Here is a 22,717-nt window from a genome sequence, read left to right on the forward strand (position 1 = left end):
GGGAAAATACCTACTAAATAGGTAGCTGCAGTTGTCTTTAATGGATAGTTAACTTGGTTCAGATTTCTCAGTGAAGGAAACAAAAAAGGGAAGAATGCTTATTCTCTCGTATGATTGGCACCGTCAATTTATTAAATGGTGCTATCCTTCTGAAAGTGTACAAAGATCAGAGTAAAATATTGTACTTGTCTCAATTATACAATTTATAAATAACTTTAAAAAATACCATCTGGATTTGCATGGAAACTTATAAACCTCAGGGAAAATCAAATTTTAAATTGTTACCACTATTTGGAGTTAAAAGAATGAGAACTGGCTTTCAAACGCACACTACAAAGGATATAACCTAGGCTGAAAAATACACGGGAAAAAGATAAAAATGATTGTAAATTTTAACCAAGTGGGTCCCCCCCCCAGCATATTCTTCTACAAAAAGATTTCTCCAAGTACAAATGAGGGGATTATTTTAAGTGCCTACTACCTGGTTTTTGCCATTTTCTCATTTATTCAAACACTCCTTTTTATCTCGTGGTAAAGGTGATCATTCACTTCTGTTCATAAATATATACCCCACTTAGATAATTTGACACAAAAGCTGGAAACAGTGAATTTGACTTCAGTGGTGAGATAGCTCCGGTCTAGTGCTGGTCAATTTTAGACTGCTTTAGGTCGTAAAAACCTATAGCTAGAGCTCATGTGCAGGCAAATTCTATAACCTCCGAATGAGGAGTCATATACCCTAAGGATTCCTGATAAATGTTTATTGTGCTGTTGATGAAGTAATTTTGAGGCTATGGTTAGGCTGGATTTTAAGAGACTTTTAAACTATTGAGAAGAAATGCAATATAAACATAGCAGAAAAACACTGAAGTAATGTAATTATCTTGGCATAAAATATGGGGAATGAGATTCATACTAAAGAAAATTAGGAATATGATGGTCAAGACTACTAGTTTTTGAAGGTCATGGGCTCCATCCAAGGAAAAGATGTTTTTGGTAGGTTATTAACACTCGTTTACCAACCCTCTTTATTTAAATAACAAATTGAAAAGTTCAAAATCTCAGATAACAAGGGATAAAATGGTGCCATTCTAAGTGGGATGAAAATCATCTGATTTATGCTTCAAGTATGAGTGGTGAGAATCTATTTATAAGGATTAATCTTCTCAGAACAGTTGTACAAAAAAATTATAAAAGATCAGAAGGAAGACACCTTTTTCAAAACAGGAACATAGATACTATGAACAGTAAAAAGGCAACCTGATCCTAGGCACAACAGAAATAGATTACAGTATTAGCCACCTTGGTAGGAGGCCAACTTGGGAGGAAAGTCTATACCCTATGGTGAATGACCAGCAGGGCTCACCCCACATGAGGCTCCTAGAAGAGCAGCTGCCTTGGCTGGGGTTCAGTTGGCAAAGTTAGTCTTATTGACCTACTGTAGCTACATAGACATTTATTTTCCTTATGTGGAGAGAAAGGTTGGAGGACTTGAAGCCTGGAGATACTCTAAAGATAGAGAACACACAAACCATGGACTATTTGTAGAGAGAACAAATGAAGACTCAAAGGGAGTCTGGAATTTGAAAGCTTGAGGGGTGGGGCAGGGGGAAGGAGTAGTAGGCAAAAGGTTTGAGAGACAATATTCCCACTAAAGATGAAAAGGTTTACGTAAAAGTACAAATATTGGCTAGATAGGAAATACTGAATTATTTCTCGTGCCCCAAACATAGCATCTGTGATGAAATAAAAGTAACACTTCTTTTGGAGAAACATTTATTGTAAGGGTATCAAATTTATGTACCCATATAAATGCCTTTACAGTGTGTAGCACACATACAATTCTTTGCTGGATTTACGCTACAGATCTCAGTGAAGAAGAATCAGTTCATTAAAAACAGACCGCAGTGAAAACGACTTGCTCATAAGAAATTCTGCTGATCTAAAAAGTTTACATATAGGCCAGAGAAGTTAGAACTTTACGAATACAATCATGTTCATAAAATGGGCCTTCCTGGAATTAACAAGTTGTTATTAAAAATCCTGTAAGCAAATAGACTGGATTAAAAACTTCTTCAAAGTATCTGTAAGTGAACATAACCGGTGAGCTGAAGAATACTTGACAGATAAAAGATTTAAACTTTTGGAGAATTCAGGGAAGTTACCAAATACAGACAATTGCAAAGTACAGTAAATTGCACAAAATGGAACCCCCCCCCAAATTAAGGTGTGCAACTTTAGGTAGTTTTACATGCCTGACAAAAATCTTATCTGTATTTAACAGTTTGTTATTAAAAGCCAGAGGAAGCACTCTGAGAATTATATAGCATGGGCAAACCAAGTAACATAACTTTATTCTGGTTTGGATTTCCTTTCTTAAGAAAAAAGATTAGAGTTTATTCTTACCAAGATGCTAGCTAACATTTATTCATGTGGTTACTAGAAAAAGCTAATATTAGTCAATGATTAAGTTTGCTTATTTTCTATGTTAGTTTCAAACAACTACGGATGCTAATTATACTAAGTATAGCAAGAACTTGCAGTGGGGAATCTTCTTTTCTTTAAAAAATATAAGCAAGACACACAAAAAAGCGTAACAAATAAGGCTTTTGATTATCACAGCACAATTTAATTTCGAAGTCACATTGTAAAGCCCCACTTTATGATTATTGGAATTCTTTCACTTGGAGGCTTTCACTGCCGACAAATTCTTGTCTCGACAACAAATTCATTGGGAAAATGTCTAATCTTCAGGCATCGTTCGGCAGAACGCTTCTGGAAGCCTATGTGAAAATAAACAAAGTTGAACATTTAATTAGGAAATCTATACATTCAAAGGATTTTCTCTAGAAAAAGAATTCACCTGAGTAACTCAAAACTGTTGCAAAATAGCAATCGTTTATTTTTTTATAAATTCAAATAAGATATTAAGCAAGATATTAAGTGTCTCTCACTTTTTATGTGTGGAGCAACAGAAACTTAGAGCTGAAAGGGACCTCAGTCCAGCCCACTCATTTTAAAAACAATGTGAAGTAACTTGCCCAAAGTCACGAAACACAGCCAGGAATAGCACCCAATTCTCCTGACTGGTGTTCTTTCCAATACACCACATGACCTTCCCTTAGATCTCCAAGGTCCTTCCAGCTCTAAAAATTCTGATTGTAAACATTCAAACCAAATCTCATGGCCATAAAACCAGTCGAAATCTGGGACAATTTCAGTGAACTCATCTTAATTCCTTCTTTAAGACATATTGCAGCTGTCCTCCAAAACCCAAGGAAAACAAAACAAAACAAAACAAAACAAAACTCTTAGCTGGGAAGAATAGAAAACTATTCTACCGTGCTCCTTTGATGGCATTTTTCAGCATGCTTAAGGAGCAGAAATACACTGAAACTGATTAACATCATTTGACAATGTTACACTTTAGTCCTGTAGAGTAAAGATTTGAGTCGCATATGGAAAAGAGCATTTTAGTTAATGCCCAAACTAGAAACGAAGCCATTTTCAAATGGTGTGGGCTATGTGATTAGATGTGAAAATTATATTAGGTGTATTTCACCCATTTCTCTTAGCACCTCTCTTTCTATGAGGACGGGTACCGCCCCTTCTGCTAACAAAAGTCATTCCATCAGCTCCTATGGAGAACCTATTTTGCACTTCAGGACTCTAGGGACAATGTCTCCATTTTCAAAAAAGGGATTAAGAGTAGAATCTTCAAACTGTAGGCCAGTAAGCTTGATGTCAATTCCGGGCAAAATTCTAGAAAATATTATTGAGAGGATGATTTAGAAGCATTATAAAGTGTGCAATGATCATGAAGACCTAGCATAACTTTGCCAAGAATAAGCCAGTTTAAAGAATCCTACAGATAACTGAGTGCCCGGATTTCAGCGACATCTTGTCTTTGTGGGCATGGAGAGATCTTGGCTATGTGGTAGCCAAACCCAGTAATCAGTCATTAATGGGTTGATGTCACCTTGGAGAAAGAGTGCTGTAGGGAGCTGTCTTTGGCTCCACGTGGTTTAACATTTTTAATTAATTATTGCTTCTTTGAAGGTACAAATAGTACACTTAAAAAATCTGGAAGACAGGAAAAAGCTGGTCTAGCTAATGTTAGATGACAGTCAGGATAGAGATAGTTTGGAACAGTGGGCCAAATCTACTGGGAAAAAAGAGAAGAGGTAAATGCAGAGTCTTATCCCTGGGTTAAAAAAAATCAACCAAGCAAGTATAATATGTACAAGATGTGACTAGGCATGTGAAATTTTTAAGGGTTTTAGCTGGACTGCAAACTTAACATATGTCAACAGTGTTGACACAGAAGTCAAAAAAGCCACCTAGAAAGAGAGAGGGGAAAGATGGAAGGACAACGTGATAGCTATCTCCCATGACTATGAAACGGGATTAGATACAAGTCTAATTGAACTAGCAGAAGGTGCAAAGGGGAAGAGTTAAGCTCGATGGAGAAAAAACTTCTAACAATCAAAGCTATCCCAAAGTAGAATGAACTGTCCCTGGAAGTAGGGGATTTCTTTCTAACTGGAGTTCTTTAAGCAAATGCTGCACTGATCATTTGTCTCAGGGATGTTGGAGAGGCAAATTCTGTTCAGATACAGGTTACACGAGACAGCCCCTGGCTCTTACAACTCAGACTCTGTGATTTAACATGGAGGCACTAAGAGAGATGTAAGACAGAGGTTCTGCCCTCAAGGAAGGAATAACAACCTAGAAATGAGGCATGAAACAATACAAGGCAGCAAGCAATACAGATATACCAGAAGGAGCTAGAGAAGGGAAAAAAAAAAAAAAGATGATTTGGGGTTAGGGAGGTTAACAAAAGGAAAGGGGACTGACATTGGCATTTGAAAGATAAGCATGATTTGAACATACGAAGAAGGGGAAGGGGCAGAAGACATAATTCAGGGCCTGAATTCCAAACGGAAGTCACTTCAACAAGTAAAAGATCACTGATCAAACTACCAAAAAAGAGACCATGTTTAGGGTGGTGTCCAAGAATGCAGTTATTTTTGGATACTTAAGCAACAATTCTTAATTTTTGGGGGGGGGGGTAGTAGGAGAATTAGTGTCAAAATATGACTTTGCTAAATAGCTATACGGTATGGTAAATTTTCCACTATGCTTTGGAATTACATAAAGCCCCCTTTTTAGTTCAAACTGCATGCAAATTCAAAAAGCAATAATTAATTAAACTGTTAAATGCCTCTGGTAAAGTTCTGGCATGTACACCACAAGTATTACCAATGTAGCAGCAGCTTCCTCTAACAACAGTCCGTCCTCCTCCTCCTCCCCTCCATTTTCCTGAACACAGGGGTTTCTTGATTCCCAGTCGCTAGTGATTGCTCTAAGACCACCCACCCACCACATATTGCCACAGAATGCTCTGTAGTCTTCCCCACCGCTGGAAACTGAGTCCTTATTTTTTCATGCCAACTGAATGGCCCATGAAACTACACTGCAGTGGAACTACTTAAAAATAAAACAAACCAAAAAAGCCCAAACCACACTCAAAAAAGTATTTCCCATAAATAGGAAACCCAGTGATTTGGAGGGAGGGGAAGAGCTGCTATTGATGTGGTAGCAATGCTTTCACTTTCTGAGCCCTTAAGCAGACTACAGTGGTGACTAGTCTCAACTGAGTCACTGTAACTTCTTTATAGAACTATAGGAAAATTGCTATGACGTGCAGAGTCCAAATGTGAATGGAGGGAGAAATTTTGGTTAAATTGACAAAATGTGAATGGCAGCAAAAGGAGGGCTAAGCCACAAAAACAAATACCCACCAGTTATTGGCTCCCGGCGTTGCAGTCTGAAGGTTTTCTTCCCTCCACAAATCTGGTAAATAAAGATGCCAAGATCAGAAACGTCCTCTATTTCTTCAGCAGCTACCAACTCTTCACGAACCAAGTAAGTCTGAGGGAGGTAAGATCCAGTCTAAGCGAAGAAAACAAACAAACAAACAAACTCAAAATGACGAATTCCTAAAGGCACCGTCATTTCGACTTTGCCCATAATGGAAATCAGCTCATAAAGTTAATATAGAGTAAAGCATTATTACACAAGACTCTTTTAATTACAACAGGACCCATTAATAAACAAGTTAGATCAAAAGCATTATTATTCGAAACTTTTTTTCATACACCAGGGCCCCATTAATAAAAAGTTAGATCATATCTAAAACATGAATCAAATCATGCCCCTCAAAAGGTATCTACATTCTGAAAAACCTTGGATAACATAGCTACTTTGATTATACAGTGTCACCCCTCTTTGGGGGGATTCCACATAGCTAGTACAATTTCTGTGGTAAAATATTATCAGTATAGGCAGTCCCTGACTTATGAACACAATTTTTATATTTAGCCAAGCCAGATGGATGAACAATGGGGCAGTCTGAGTAGAGTCCCATTTCCAGTTCATACCACCTGAGGATACCTTGTCTTATAAGGGCACAAATACTGTTGGGGGTGAGGAGTTGTTTAACTTGAAACAGCAGAGTACTAGACACGGTGACGTCAGCCAATTTGGTAATGGCTGTCACTACATAAGCTGGTCTGATTCGGGGGTAGGGAGCATGTGTCCTTTGGGGCAGATTAGGACTAGGTTAAAGAGCCAAGGTTTGCATCTTGTCAGGCTGGCAGTGAAAATGCTACAGGAGGTTCATGATGCATAACGAATGAGAGAAGAGAATGGTTATTTACATTGTACTTTGAGAGAGGGAGGACATCAGGGTTAAAGGAGATGGGGAATATATTCCTGCCATCCACGATTTTAACTTAGAATGTTAATATATTAGGCTACAAATGGTGGTTTTAAAACCAGAGAATTCAAGTATACTATGGATTAAATAAGCTATTGTGAACTGACCCTTGGTAGCTGGCTGCCATTTATAACCCTGTTCCTATGGGGAAACTGTGTTGAGGGTTCCCAACAAATGTCAGGAACACAATCTGTTGTTTTTTGATGCCTTCTGTTTTTACACTATAATCATTTCTGGATGTATTGCATATCTCCCTTTCTGCACTGCCACCGGCCCACCCCACCCCTCCCCCATCCCTCCTAACAAAGACAAAGTTAAGCAAAACCAACAGACACAGTCACTGCATCTGCCAACGTACACCAAGTTATACACCCATAGCTCACCACCTCTCTACCAAAAAAGTCTGTTTCCTCATCAGTCCTCTGGAGTGGAGATGGGTCACTGTAGCCAATCCAAGTACAGCTGCCTTTTAGGGTTGCCATTTACATTATTGCCTCCTTATGGACATCGTTCTCCTGGTTCTGCATCAGTTCATATACAAGTTTTCCCAAGTTTCTCTGAGTTACTCATATTCATTGTTACTTACAGTGTGATAATGTTCCATTACACTTTATATAATAGTTTGTTCAGGCATTTCTGAAAGGATGGGCACCCACTTTGTTTGTAGGGTTGGTTTGGTTCTTCTTCTTCTTTTTTTTTTTGCAACCACAAAGTGCTGGTCTGAATGTTTTGCCAGTAGACAATTAAAAGCTTTCCTTAAAAGTAGTTTTATTCTCTTAAGTAGATTAGCCTCACTCCCAGAAAGAACATTTATATGCTTAGTGAAGCCTTTTATTATCGATAGCACAGAAGCAACCTTAAGCCTAAGTGAAGGGAGCAGATTCTAAAGTAGTGGAGGGTGTCCAGATTAATGAGGTTTTATCCTGCTTTCAATTTGAACATGCTCTCCTTTGGAATGGAACGATGTATTTCTAGGTTATAATTTTAATTGTTGCATTTCACACCTGAAGTTGTTGGCATTGCTTTTTGGAAGCCTCAAGAAAGCACTGATCATTGACTACTGTAATATCTCTAAGCTGGGCTAAATTCTGGCCTACTGAAAGATGGGTCTGTCCAAGCTTCCAGGAGTCAGAGGGGAGCTATATATCTAGTCTAGATATGCTTCAGTAATATCTTTTGCCAAAGGTACCAACCACCAGATACTGTGCCATGCATTATATACCCTTTCCAGGAGGGCAGGGTTAGCCAAGGGTTGATGTATGTGATTAGGTGAGTTAGTCATCTCTAAGAGCCAGAAGGGGCCAAAACAATCAAAGTCTGGCTTCCATTCTCTAGACCAGGGGTGGGGAACCTGCAGCCTCAAGGTCACATGGGGCCTTTGAGGTCTTGAGTGTGGCCTTTCGACTGAGTCTAAGTTTTACAGAACAATTGCTTTTATTAAGGGGATTTGTTCTGTGAAGTTTGGATTCAGTTAAAGGGCCACACTTGAGGACCTAGAGGACCTATATCTTCTTTCTCAACTGCAAAGACCTTTAGGGGCTGGCTGATTCCCTCCCTTCTAAAACCCTAACGATGTCCTGCCTTCAAGTATTTGGTGAGGGCCTCACTGGCTTCTGCCTCCTGAAGTCTGTGTTGTTCAGTAAATATGACAGCATGGCGATATTACACACTGAAGCATGAAGCCCCCAAGGGGATCATAGGACACACGTAGGGCTAAATAGGGCTCTAAAATAGCAGAACTGTCCCCAAACACTGGAGGGAATTAAGGGGTGAACACACCACTTTGCACATGGTTGTATTTCATTATTATCAAGCTTTTCACTTGGTTCTTTCCAACTCCTCTTTAAACAGACTTGACTCTACTAAAGGGCACAAGCATTTGGGGGCAGGAACAAGAAGGAGAACATGGATAAATTCCCTGGAGTCTGGAGATGGGGAGGGTTGAAAAAGGGAGGGCGTGGAGAAAGGTTCAGGCCATAGCCCTAGTCCCATGAAGCAAAACAAAAAAAAAAAAAATCTCAGGCTGGTTGGTCAAGCTTAAGGATAATTATGGGAAACTATGTACTATCTCCATGGGGCCTGTGTGCCTAGGGCCAATCAGAACAGTGAGTTACTGCCTTCTTGCAGAACAGAGACAGTATGCTTCCTGTCATAGCTAAATCTGGGCCTTGTAGCTTTGGAGACAGAGAATTACGCTTCCCTCGGTGACATGCTGATACAATGGAAAGAATACTGGCCTGAGAGTTGGGAGATCTGTGTTTTAACTCCAGCTCCGGCACTCGTCGGAAGATCTCTCTTCCCTCATGCAGCTTAGTTTGCCTCTAAAATAAGAGCCTTGGAGTAGATGATCTTGAAGATCCCTTCCAGTTCTGATGTTTTACAATTATTCTGAAGTATTATGGAGGCTCATCAAGCAATAGATATTTTGATCCCTCACTTTTAAAGAGGACATTACTTTATAATGACTGCTGCTATCTACAGAGGAAGATCTACCAGGCCTGGTGTATGTACCAGGTGCTTTTTTTTTTATCACTGCCTACACTCAGAACCCAATTGTGGTGGCTCTTGCTACTATTCCTGTTGATATCTGTTACTTTGCCTCAGGTCCACGATCTCTATAACTTTTCATCTCTCAAAGAGCCTCACTTCTGATTTCTGTAGACCTGGCTTGCCATACATCTCCTGTCAGTGTTTCAAAAGACATGATGGTCTTTTTTTTGTTTTCTGTTTTTTGGCTAGGCAATGGGATTAAGTGACTTACCCAGAGTCACACAGCTAGTAAGTGTTATGTGTCCGAGGCTGGATTTGAACTCGGGTCCTCCTGAATCCACTGTGCCACCTAGCTGCCCAGACATGATGGTCTTTGCAAATTTATTTTCAACTCTTTTGTCAGTCAGCTGCTATCTAGTTTATGTGTGTGTACATATACTTTGAGGGCACAATCATCAATATGTATTCATTCCTGGGATTAGTCAAGCCACTGATTTCTGATACTGATCTTAATGGACAGAAAAGAAAGGTCCAAGAGAAGTAGAATCAAGAGAAACAGAGCCCGAGGGCCAAATACTAGGTCCTATGTACTGTCACTTCTTCAGGCTGCTTTGACTAGAATGAATAAAAACAGGTTGATCAAGCCACACCCTCATCCACACCAAAAAAGCAAGCCAGTGAAGATAGCAATACCACCTGCTACTGAAAGGGCAAAGTCTATGGCTTGCCTTGGCTTCAACCTTTGAAGCCAGTGTTGCATCAAAGACATAATAAATAGGAAAGGCCCTGGAATTAATGGCAAACCTGCTGAAATCTTTAAGCAGCTGGGGAGATACTACTCTGATCTATGAAGGCCTGAAGAAATAGCCTAAGGGCTTCAGAGATGCCGTTATCATTTATGAAGGCAAGAAAACTCACCCCAACGATAATTTTGGGCATAGCTGTGGCTAGACGGATCTGGCCGGAATCTTTTTGGATTGGCTACCAAACACATACATTCTTGGAATGGTAACGTACAGCAAAACACACAATACAGTCAATGTGAACTTTATAGCATACTAAACACAGTAAAAGTATTGGGAACACAAAGACATTTAAGTTATATTAATTGATTTTTACCAAAACACCAGATGCCATCAGTACACTTGATTCATGCTATTTATGTACCACGTAAGCTTAGCTACCCAAGACTAAAGGTATGGTTGGTTGTGTCTGTCAAAAGTCTGCCTCATCTGATTTATTTCCTCTCTACAACTGAAGCAATGTCTGTTTGCAGAGGAGGACCAGTCTCTCTTTAGCTCATGATCACAATATAAGAATTATAATAATATAGCCAATTCATGAACCGTTCATTTCTATTGCCAAACCTCTTTTAAGCCCCTCTGTCTAGGTGAGAACTGTTAGCATATGAGAAAAGTGCAGAGGCTGGCTCCCCGGTAAGAAAACTTGTGAAATTCAAGCATGTTTTTATTCCCTATGGAATAAAACCAAGGCAGCAGGCCTTAAACAGTTAGCTTTGGCAATAGGCTAAATGAAAACTCAATTCATGAATTAACTGAAGTTTAATCTTCAGTCATAAAGCCGCTCTAAAAATAAAAGCTATTAACCAAGGGCTCTCCATACATTGTCATCTGATCCTCATAATGACCCTATAGGGTAGATGGTACAAGGAGTATTAGCCTGATTTTTACAGATGAGGAAAGTGAAGCTCAGAGAGCCTGTGACTGCCCAAGGCCACAAAGCCACTGAGTGGCAGAGGAGGGATTTCAGAAAGCAGGTTTTTGGATTTTGAGCCCAGTGGTCTTTCTACTATATCTTAGTATTATTACTACATGGTAGAAAGAATTCACAAAACTGTAGATTTCATAGAATAAGTTGATGCTAGAGATTCCATAATCCAAGAACTTGTATGATAAAATGTAAGTCCTTCCTGTGTCTCACTTTAAAATTTCTATTAAAAACAGACCTATAAGGCTTTCCAGCACAGTGACTGACCACTGCTGGGAAAGCATTTTAGGTGGTACTCACACAGGTAATAAAATTTCCAAAATACGCCCTGGAGAGTGTGAGTGGTGCCTTATCTATTTCTGATAGTATAAATATTTGCTGAAATGAATGAACAATTTAGGAGAGCTGAATCGTACAGCAAAAGAGAAAGTTGGGGTGGCGGCGGCTGTGGCAATGACAAAGGTCAGCGCTTGAACTTGCCAGGGAAGCAGCAAGTAGAAACCGACGCTGACTACAAAGAACGCTGACCTGGGGAGCTGACAGACCTTGAGTCGTAGGTCACCTGCTCTGCCATTATCTATGCCATCTTGGGCAAGTCAGTTCATGCTCTCTGGGGTTCTCACTTCCCTTCATACATAAGATTAGAGAGTTGACTCGATTTCTAAGAAGGTCATTCCCAGCTCTGATCACCTGTAATTAAGAAGAGCCTATTTCATGTCACTCGTGCAGCTCCATGAAATTCTAATGGAAACCACCGTTTTAGAGAGAAGTTTAAAAATTATCTCTGAAACCACCGCTTTAGAGAGAAGTTTAAAAATTATCTCAAGAAGCCACGTTAGAAATCAAATCTCTAGTCTGTTTTCTCAGGATCTCTTACCATGTTTCCAAATAAAAATGGTGACAAATCAATTTGAAACTATACTTACACCAAAACTTCTATCCACAAAGTACATACCGAGAGTTTGGCAAAGAGGTCCATAAGATTTCTTGGAGGCATAACAATGGAAGTATTGAGAGGGATTACATAGCAGTTGCCCAGCTGCAGGTCTAGGTAAGCAGTCAGAAGCTATTGAAAAAGTTAGTCATGATCAATATAATGATGCATCAGAGTGCTGACAATGAAATTTCTGTTATTAAAACTAAACAGCTACAGCCTAAGTCAACTAAGCTGTGGGTCAAGACAAAACATTCAAATTGTTGGTGAAAACCATGAGGACATATTTCTTAATTGACAAGCTCGACTGTTTCTTCCTTGGGGTGATTTAGGAAATGTTAGGGGGAAAAAAAAAGAGTCCGGGACAATTTCAGGTCACTGGGGCAACATTCTCCCAGTCTCAAAACCCGGAAGCATCTTTGACTCCTTCCTTTTGTTTATCCTCCCCTCCCCCTTGCCCTCAACACCTCTAATCATCATTAATTACCATCGATTCCTCCTTTAAACCTTTTGTCTGATTTTTTTTTTAAAAACTCCAATGTGGAGTCTTCATCACTATTTCCTACCTACAGTAGAGCTTCCTGACTCCCCCACCAAAATATTACTCTGATGATTCACTGGGGCACGAAGGTGACCCTGGGGTCTTAAAGGCTATGCTAGCAAAACGCAGGGCCTGGCAGGTTCTATCAAGAAGGAAAGGCTTCAAGAAGAAACCCAACAATGTTTGTCACCTGAGAAACAGCCGAGAAGCAATAAGTTCTGAAAGGCCCACGAATAAGAGAAGTCGGCCACCAGGTGATCAATATTGTTTTGGTCACAGCAACCAAAAGACCTTTACCATGTTTAGGGAATAGAGAAGCCGAGATCTGTATCAGTGGAGAAGCACCCACCCCAATTTTCTTTTAGAAAAACCAAAGTTGGCTCCCTAAGTATCCTCATTATTTCCAGTCTCTCCTCCCTCCAAGTCATCTAATACATCCTTATCCGTTTAATCTTGCTTGCTATGTCACTTTCATGTCATTAAAGGTCTACAGTGTCTCGAGTTCAAACTTGTCTGCAATTCAAGGTGTTCTAACAACTGCTCCATCCTACCTTGTGTCTCCCTATCAGATATGGACCCTCCTGCTTAACCTAGGTTCATTTATATACTGTGTCCTTTATTCACAAAATTCATTTCTACTTCTGAGAATTTTGCTCACATGATTCTCTCTACCTGTAATGTCCACTCTGCCAAGCTCTGTCAAAACCTGAACTAGCATAAATAACCTTTCCCTTATTTTGAATTCTAACATATTGCTGTGAATCTTTCTCTAGTTATAGCAGAGATTTTGAAAGTGGACTAAAACCGGTGGAATGTGTGTCTCCCTCCTTGGTTTCTGTTAAAATTCTCATCTGGCTTTCTAGATGTAAAAATTAGAACTTAAAATCAGGTATCCCTTCCTTTTTTAGGAGGAACAGCTTTGTCATTAGTATGTCACATGGGAGATCACAGGAGCTGTCTAGTGGCTATTGGAAAATGTTTGATTTTCAGGAAAGGACTTAAGCTAAAATACCTAACAAACTGAAGCCAAAATTTATTTCTGTGGAATTTAGCCCTGAGCTCACAGTCTGCTGCAAAAGAACATTTTAGGAGCAGTGAGAAACAAACTACTATGTGAACTCAGTGAAAAGATGTAAATGGAATAAAGCAAAAGCAGCTAGTTATCAGAGTAAATGTTGAATATTAAACTTACTCTATCAAAGTCATGAACAATGGCAGCAGGGTCACTATCAGAGAATTTGGGAACAGGAACATCAATGATGGCTATGTTTTCATCTTCCCGAATGTCGGCTTCTTCAGAAACAGGGAGGAAATAGGGCTCTGTTTCACCATCCATGCCATTATCGTCATTTTCAAAGTAGCACATTTCCCCACGGAATACTCTGTGCTAAAAATAGAAAGAAAAAAAAACTCTAACATTTAAAACAGTGGAAATTTAGAATTGTTCCTCACACTTGCAATTCTATCAATTCACTAGATTGTTGTTATCTCGTAGGCCTCCTGAGGCACCGTCTTAACATTTGGCACAAATCCATGTTATGGCAGTCTGTCTGGATGCTATTTTTAAATTTCATAATTATGTTATAATGAACCTTTAGAATATGGAGAATCCACAAGTTGCTCCTTTTAAGAGCTGTATGGAAGTTTTTTTAGGTGTCATTCAATGTAAGTGCTACTAAAATAAAAAAACAAAACAAAAAACAACAACTTTAAACCAGCTAAACTTTAAAAAACTAAAATGACTTTACCCTTGGCATGAAGTATTTATAAATGCAAGCTCCACCAACAATAACTCCTGTTAAGATGAATGCAAGGCCCAGGAGGGTCAGCAAGCATCTTCCAGATGAACTGTCATGCGTCAGAATTTCTAGCTCCTGTGAAAATAAAGGAATAAAATAAACTTAGATGCTTCTGGGTAGAAGATTTACCATTCATTTGAAACGATACTAAACCTATATTAAGTCACACTGCACAAAGTGTGATGCATTTTAAGTAAACTCATGTTTTGAAACATCTTTGCTCAGAGATTTGCAAAACGTAGATATCAGGTTATTGTCAAGACACACAGCCTTGGAAGCAAATTAAAACTGCCATAGTTAACCATCTACAATGTTATAACTGTCTAGTTAATAAAAAAAAATCATAGAATTTCCCAAGTCTCCAAATAAGTGACAGGGGAAAAAATCCTTCAGGAGAGCACCCAGGCATTTTAAGAGTCTTTTGGAGAAGAGGAAAGAGTCTACTGCAGTTATGGTGTTGCTGCCATATTGCACACTTCATAAAATCTACCCCAAGTCTGTGTAAACCATTTTATGAGGAGAGACAGATGGGGCCAGCAAAGCTGACAGCCGAAACTTTTGTTTTGAGTAGATGTTATTGATGTTCCTAGTGGTTCTCCAACCAATGTTGCTTCTAAAGCGATTTCTAGTTCATCACCATTAAGAAAATGTGTGAGCATCTTGAGCAAGCACAAGATCTTTCTACCTTTTCCAATTCCAAAGTACCTTATCACCACCTTCTCTTACATCATTGTACTCGGGAGTCTGCTTAGGATTTAAGCCTTCAGACACATTTTAACTTGTAAAGAAGCTGCCTATGGGGTTCAGGAAACTATCGTCAAGATAATCCTTGCCACTACCTGCTTTGCAGAAAAACAGTGAGGTCCTTTCATGTCAGCATCAGCAAAGTGCTTTGGGTTCTTCAAACAAAGGGAGTTAAGTTATTTTTCCGTACAGCCCTTTGTAACTACAGTTTTTGTTTGCACATGAAAGGGGCTCAGTGAGCAGGCTAGGGTGCGATATAAGCCACGTATTGACTTCGGTGTTTCCAATGGCCATCCTGTTGCCCCAAAGTGCCATGCCTTACATAAACCATTCTTTTGTTCTAAGGTTATTTAGCACTTTTCTTCCCAGGGCACTCTTAACTTTCCCCCCAAGATTATCCCTTAAGTCTTCTCACTGGTCACAGAATCACAGAATCACAGAATTGTTCTTTGCATCAAGAGAGACCTTAAAGGTCATCCAATCTAGCCCTCTTTCTTTGAGAAGGGAGGAACCCGAGGCCCACATTAATGCCTTGCCCCAAATCCCACAACTAATCAATGACAGAGCCAGAACCCGAACCCAGGTCTCCTGACTCCAAAGGCCAATTCTCTTTTCTTCTCTTTGTGCTATGTTCCTCTGCTTAAAAGCCTTCAATAGTTTTTTAAGCTTGTATTTAAGAAACTTCTTTCAATCTTGTCCGACATACTTTTCCTGCACAAAACCAAACCGGAGAAACTTGCTGACCCTAAAACACACCTTGTATCTATGCCTTTCGTCTATAGATTCTGCACCTGACAGGAACATACTACCCATTTCTCCTTAACTGTATCAATCCTAAATTTCCTCTTTAAGGTCCAATCTAGGTCTCAACTCCTTCCCTGCCTACCCCAACCCTGAAGGGGCTTCTCTCTTCTCTGAATTCCTATAGCAGTTACTGTCTAGGCAGTCCATTTGGCAATTAATCATTTCCTGCCTTTTGAGATCTACCTAATAGTGACTGAAATCCTTTGTTATTTAAACTTCTTAACTATTTCTAGAACCTCAAAGGCCATATGGTCCAGCCCATCCATACCAGCCTCGAGATTTCCCCTTATAAAAATCATCAACAAGAGGTCATCTATTTGGCCTTCTCTTGAAAATGTTTAGTAAAGTGGAGCCAGGAACCGTCCAAGGCAGCCCATTCCATTACTGAATAACTCAAATTATTAGGAAGTTCTTCCTCAATCAAACCTCAATCTGCCTGTCTCCAACGTTCACCCATCATCACTTGTTCTGTCCTCTGATGTCGAGCCAAACAAATCGAATCCCTCCTTCCATGTTCAACCAGTTATGAACGTACCTAATTATTATCTAGTCTCCTCTTTGTCCTCAGAAAATAGCATGAAAAAACTATCAGATGTTTTCATAAGGTAAACAAAAAAAATCAAGTCAAATCTATGTAAGCTCCACATACATTTACATGTCTATGTATCTATACACACACAGCATTCCTGTGATCGGGTCTAATAACCATGTCAAAAAAAGCAATGGACTTGGCCTGGCATGACTTGTAGTCCCGTGCTGGCCTTCTGTGTTTGTCACTTCCTTTTCTAGATGTACATTAACTATCTCCATAATGTATTCTAAAATTTTGCCAAGAATCAAAGTCAAGTTTCTGGGGTTTTCAGATTCTACTCTCTTCTTTTTATTGAAAATCGGGACATTTTTTCCTTCTCCGGGTCTATGGAGCCTCTCCCTTTCTCCAAGATCTTTGAAGGATCATCCAGATTCATTAGCAATCACATCTGCCAGTCCTTTCAGTATGGGGGGGTTTGTAGCACATCTGAGCCTGGTAATCTGAATACAGAAGGACAGTTTAGCTATTCTATCAGATCACTTTGGGTCTGCTAGGCTCACAGATTTAGAGCTGGCAAGTGCCTTACGGACCACCTAGTCCAGCCCCCTCATTTTACAAATCTGGTCATTTATCTTGCTCAAGGTTCCCCAGATAGGTAGTGATTGTCAGAGCTGGCAGCACTATGGAGTGGGGAAAATGCTAAACCTGCAGTCAGGAAGCTCTAGGTTCAAAATCCCACCCCTGATATTAGATGTGTGACATCTGGCAGGTCACTTACCTTCTCTGGCTCTCAGTTCCTCATCTGTAAAATGAGGTAATGGATTAGATGGCCTCTGAAATTCCTTCCAGCCTGAAATCTATGATCCCACAACCCTTTCAGAAAGGACTATGCTTCTTTCGTGTTTTCCCAACCCAATAAAATATAGGTTCCTTGAAGACAAGACTCCCCTCATTTTTTTGAGGGGGGAGGGAGAGGATGGAAGATGGGCGCTCTATCCCCAGTGTCTAGTCCAATAGTAGCTATTTGATAATTGTTTGATGAAGTGAATTTCTCTTTTTAGCTTAATGGAAAATCAACTTGGCTGAGCTCTCGTGAGAGGATATTCATCCTTTGGTCCATTTGTTCATTTTCCTTCCAAAGTTGTTTCTTAACTACTAGGCTTTTGGGGAAACAATTTTCTAAAGCAAACGTGATGACCAGAGATCACTTTACAGATCTGAACATTGAAGGTAGACAGATTAGCTTCCCCAGGATTAACCAGTAAGAATTTCTTCCTTAGGGTTTTTTGCATAGGAAGGGATTCTCACTTATCCAAAATCCTCAGAAAAGGAAAACAGAATGCAAGTTGTCCTACTGATACTTGTTTAAAGAAAACAAGTTTTCTCCTCCCTCTCCTCCATCCCCCTCCCCACACCATCACAAGGAATCTTCCTTTTTTGTTTAAAATTCCCTTTGTGTCTTTCTTAGATTCTCAAGAATGTTCACAGTCACAGAAGTTACCAATACATGGGCATGTGATTGCTAGTTTATCCTGCTGACCACAGTGGTGAGAAAGGCTTTCCCAGTCTGGCAGAACCCTCTTTTTTCAATCTGAATATTTAAGATGGCCAGGTACAAAGCTAACTGTACAAGTGACTTTATAATTCAGTGAAATCAATCATTTTCTTAGGAATTGGACTCTCAAAGGTCCTTGGCAACTGAGTAACTTATTAACTCTGAGCGACTTCCCAGGGCAGAGGACCAGGAGGCTCGTCCTGCCCATTCTGTATGTCACAATATGGCCATAGCAGCATGATGACATAAGGACAGAATTAGGAAGTCAGCAAATCTGGCTACTGGTAATCAGTGGGTAAATCTTTTAGGCTATTAAGTCAATCAGGTCTGAAAGATTTCTTTCATTTAGGTCCTTGCCATGACAATATAACATCTGTAAGAATTACCTACCTTGACAACTTTATGAAAATAAATCTGAGGGATTAAAGGGGTGGAGGGGATAAGGGAAAAGAGGGCACATATCAGATGTTTACCCTTTGACAAAGGGTAAACAATTTGTTTTTCTTTCTAAAAAGACCAAGGAATTGGGATTTTTTATGTTCACAGCTGAAAGAAATTTAATAGACCCTCCTATCTTGAGTGATTACTTGTCCAACTTATACAGTTATACTTAAAAATTCAGGTATATAAATCCTGATAAACCAAGTACTGCAGAGCGTGACTTAGAATCACAACAAATCCAGGGTCTTTAGAGATCATCTAGTTTCCTGCCCTCACACAATTTTATGGAAAAGGGTGATTTTATAGATAACTTCTCTGAAGATCAGGGAAGATAAGTGACATGTCTAAAGTCATCTAGTAAGTGAGGAAACTCAAAACCCTCAAGGGAACCTTCCTTTATTGCTACTGAAACGGATGAAAAACAAAACTTCCCTTCACTTTCAGTTCTCCTTCCAACAATTCAAATTTTATTACTAAGCATATTATAGATCTCTACAGTTTTCTCAGTTCCTCCTTGGGTTTCTGCAACCTAGGAATAATTATCTTTGCCTGCATTTATTTCAATTTGTTGGGTTTGGGCTGACTAGCTGCTAATTTATCTCTGAACCACTTTTACAAGTCACAACCTCTGGACTGTTTTATAATAGTTCTATTGTAAAGCTGCTCAGAGGTTGAATACATCACTATACATGTTGCCAGGTATTAAGTCAGTCTTCCAAAGTGGCCAGGTCAGAATCCCTTCAGAGATTATTGATATGTATCACCTGATATAGAAACAATCATTGTTCAAAGGGTTACTTCTGTTTGTTTCTCATTATTCTCCTAGAGGACTAGGAGAGCTACTTGTTTTTTCAGCTAATCTAACTACAAGTCAGAGCTTTCACTGACTAGGAAAAATTTAAGAGGATTACTGGGTGGCTATATTTAACTACTGGAGTCCTATTAGGCGTCCCAAAATCTGGCCAAGTTTCACTCAAATAGTAAATTTGGTGACAGTTATATGTTGAAGCTGTAATTTAATGAAAAAAACTTCCAAGCATGCAGGAAGATGTTCTTTGAAAACATTTTAGAATGTTTTCAGGAACTTGTGCTAGTTTCACTGAGGTCTATGTAGTGCTGACCTGGCTGGCTGCAGATGAGAATTCCGCAGAGAGCTTCTCAACATTTCAGAGTAACTTAGCCTACCCAGAAGACAGTTTACTTCTCTAACCTATGCTGCTGAATATGGAAATTAGAATGTACAAGGACCTGTGGATACAACAGTTTCCTGAGAGAACACCTACTCAAGTAAAATAAAGTTTTACTAAGAAATAAGGAGAGGAAAAAGAGTGTACGCATTTTGGAAATTAGTTGCCTTTTAAGTGTTTACAGGAAAAACAAAGTGGATTAATAATATCTTAACATTTTGGGAAAATCCTCTGGCTCCTGGCATAGTTCTGCAAGAAAAATGAAAATGAGACCTGTTTTTAGGTCTAAATTGGGGATTGAAGGATGGCTATTTGGTGGGGGGGGGGAGAGGGGGAAGCAGGGAAACTCAAGTTCCTCTTTGCGGAAGACGAGTGTTTTCTTTTAGAAACGCCACAGGGAAAACATGCAAGGCTCCCCGCAGGAAGAGGGAACAGTAAACACCCCAAATTTATATAATGACAAACTTTTAACTCTAACAGCTCCTCTACTGGATGGTCTGAGAGCCTCTCCTCAGGGAGGGGATCCTTTCTGTATGGAAGAAAAAAAGACTCACAAACTCTTTAAGTCAAAGGTGTACGGGATGCCTCTCAAGTCCCCCCCACCCAGCGCCCAGACCCGGGGAGTAAGATCTCGGATCCGGACATCTCTCAAAGACAGAAAGGCCTTCTAGCGTCCTCCCCAGCATTCCGGCGCCCGGCCCGGCCCCCTGCTACTCCACCCCTCCCGTCCGTCCATCCCGCGGACCCTCCTGTCCTTCCATCCGTCTGCCCATCCGCTCGTCCAGGTCGCGGGTCAGGATCTCCCAAGGGGTCTGTCCCCGCCCCCCCCCCCCCCCCCCCCCCCCCCCCCCCCCGCCCCAACTGCTACCTGGGGCCAAGAGCTCAAACCACCCCCGAGGCCCTGCGAAGGAAAGGGAGGGGGGCGCAACGGCGTCGGGTCCCACCCAGGAGCTCTCCCGTCCCACCTCCCCATGCCCGCCTGGCAGCCGCCACCCTGGGGGGCCAAAGGCGGGAGCTATCGAGTGCCCGCCAGCCGGCGGAACAGTGGGGGGGGCGCTCTGAGGAAGTCTCCATTTTGTCCTTCGACAAGTGCCCCTTTTCAGCCCCGGTCCGCCCCGTGCCCCCCGCCGGCTTCCCGTCGGCCTTACCCTCTCCGCCACCAGGGCCTCGACGTCCTTCTTGGGGCCAGGCTTCTGCACGAAGGGCGTATTGAAGGAGATTTTCACCATGGTGAATCTTCCGCCTTCGGCAGCAGCGGAGGTGACAACGGCGACGGCGGCACGGCTCTGCGACCAGGAACGCTGATCTGCGAGGCACGGACGGGCGGACAGGAAGAGGCGGTGGTGAGACGAGAGGAGAGACACAGACACGAGACGAGAGATCGGGAGAGGAGGGGAGACGAGAGGAGACGGGGGGAGACGAGGGGAGACGAGAGGAGACGAGAGGAGACGAGGGGAGACGAGACGAGGCGACACAGAGGAGAGGAAAAGGCTGCTCGCAGCTCCGAGACAACCTCCGCAAGTGGCTGCCTCCCGCCTCCACCTAGAGAGATGTAGTTAAGGCCGCCCCGCTGCCGGGTGCGAAACGAGGCGGGGCGGGGGCGGGGCCTGCGCCGCGGGGGCGGGCCGCGGCTCGCCCCGCCCCCTCCCGGCAAGCAGGCCGGCCGGCGAGCTGGTGGGGAGGCAGTGCATCATCCGTCGGTGCGGCCGCCGTCGTTCAGTCCATCCTGGCGGCAATCGCCTCCGAACCGCCTCCGTCTTCCGCTCGCCCGCCCACTGCACCCCGCAGCTCAGGGCCAAGTGCGAAGAAAGCGCCTTGTACCCTTCCGCGCCTGGCCCGGCCTGGCCTGGAGTCTTCAGCCCTCAAGTCTTCTGCGCTGGCCCCCAGCGGCTTGCGACGTGAGTTGTGAGCTTCACACACACACACACCCACGCGCACACACACACCACACACGCGCGCGCGCACCCGCATACATTCGTACGGACCCCCCCCCACTCCACTCCCACTCCCCAAATGTGATCCAAATGTCCACTATGGCTTTGAGCCACCCTGAAGTGAAAGGGGACGTCTAGCAGCTCTCTAGGGTCCCTTCAGCTCATAGCCCTCTGTCTCTCTCTCTCTCCCATACTCGAAGAATCCCAAGCCTCAGCCTCTGGGTTCCCTCCCCCTCCCCCTCCCCCCCCACCCCGCCTGTAACTGCTGAGCCCTTGGCTCCCACGGGGGGACGGGGTGGCAGGGAGATATGTGTGTATGTATGTGTGTCTGTGTGTGTGTATATGTATTGGGGTGGGGGGGGGGTGGATGCAAGGCAGTTGGAAGAACTGGGAGAGAGGAAGGGAAGGAAGGAGAGGAGAAAAGCAGGGAGGGAAGGAAGAGCGCAAGCCCAGGACAAGGCGCTAAATTGAAACTTAATTCTTTATAATCACTCTACTTATAGATCTTGCTTAGATTAAAAATCCAGGAGGAACATTATTTTCAAGACCAAAAACGGAGACCTACTTAAAGCGTGAAGGATAAATCGCTTTGTTAGACCCTTGTTAAACGTAAATTGAGCCTTCTTTTTTTTTTTTTTTTCAAAATATGAGGACTTCTTCCCCCCACCAAAAAAAATCCGGTTTCTATGGTCTCTCTATCTCTGTCGCACATGTACAGCATTCAATTACGTGAGGTTTGCCCTGTTTAGGATGTGCTAGCATGTGGGGGTTATAAATAGCCCTGCCACCTAAGACAAGAGAAGGCTCTGTTTAAAACCTAAAAACCAAGTCTGTGCCCCAAACACCCGGCCAGCTATAAGCCAAAGAAACTTTAATATGCTAAGAATCTAAACCCCTCTATCCAAGTTTTAAAATAATACCTGATTCATCAGAGATCGCTGGGACTTTCCCCACTGGAATTTGAACACCAGTCATGCCCACTTCACTCTGGGGGCTTGTAACTATGGGCCAAGGTTATCTAAAGTGGCCAGAGTCTAAGAACCCCGATCTAACAAAGGGAGCCCCTGTATCATAGGCAGGCCTTGCCTAGGTTTCTAGGGACTGTGAACGGTTGCCCATCACAGTACTCACCCCAAGCCTAATGGTAATATCAGCAAAGTGTGAATTACATTAATTCAGTGGCTTAAGTGTACTTTTTGTACCTTAAAAGCAAGTGGAAATATATTTTCACTTGTAGGGGACCTCTA

At 41.7% G+C, this 22,717-nt stretch overlaps 1 protein-coding gene across 2 annotated transcripts; it reads right to left on the minus strand.

The window, feature by feature from the left end:
- Positions 1-1,762: 1,762 nt before the first annotated feature.
- Positions 1,763-21,100, minus strand: ITM2A (integral membrane protein 2A). Of its 2 annotated transcripts, XM_027839538.1 has the most exons (6): positions 20,685-21,097; positions 14,223-14,348; positions 13,667-13,861; positions 11,955-12,065; positions 5,805-5,955; positions 2,602-2,783 (listed from the first exon to the last, which is right to left on the minus strand). In XM_027839538.1, exons 1-6 carry the CDS (start codon positions 20,763-20,765, stop codon positions 2,695-2,697), a joined length of 753 nt encoding a protein of 250 aa, XP_027695339.1. In that variant the 5' UTR covers positions 20,766-21,097; the 3' UTR covers positions 2,602-2,694. The 2 variants fall into 2 exon arrangements, with proteins under 2 accessions (XP_027695348.1, XP_027695339.1); XM_027839547.1 differs by lacking the exon at positions 11,955-12,065 and having other exon boundaries at positions 1,763-2,783; positions 20,685-21,100.
- Between the last annotated feature and the right edge of the window lie 1,617 nt (positions 21,101-22,717).

This window comes from Vombatus ursinus, unplaced genomic scaffold (assembly GCF_900497805.2).
Source record: "Vombatus ursinus unplaced genomic scaffold, bare-nosed wombat genome assembly UNPS02004691.1, whole genome shotgun sequence".
In the NCBI taxonomy this organism is placed as follows: Eukaryota; Metazoa; Chordata; class Mammalia; order Diprotodontia; family Vombatidae; genus Vombatus; species Vombatus ursinus.

What these genes read in the sequence shown, in the direction of transcription:
- ITM2A (XM_027839538.1), bottom strand. Translation starts at nt 20,765, where the DNA reads ATGGTGAAAATCTCCTTCAATACGCCCTTCGTGCAGAAGCCTGGCCCC. An exon ending in AGGCCCTGGTGGCGGAGAGG is followed by an intron (nt 14,349 to 20,684) that starts GTAAGGCCGACG and finishes TTATTTTCACAG; the next exon opens with GAGCTAGAAATTCTGACGCA. An exon ending in ATAAATACTTCATGCCAAGG is followed by an intron (nt 13,862 to 14,222) that starts GTAAAGTCATTT and finishes TTCTATTTTTAG; the next exon opens with CACAGAGTATTCCGTGGGGA.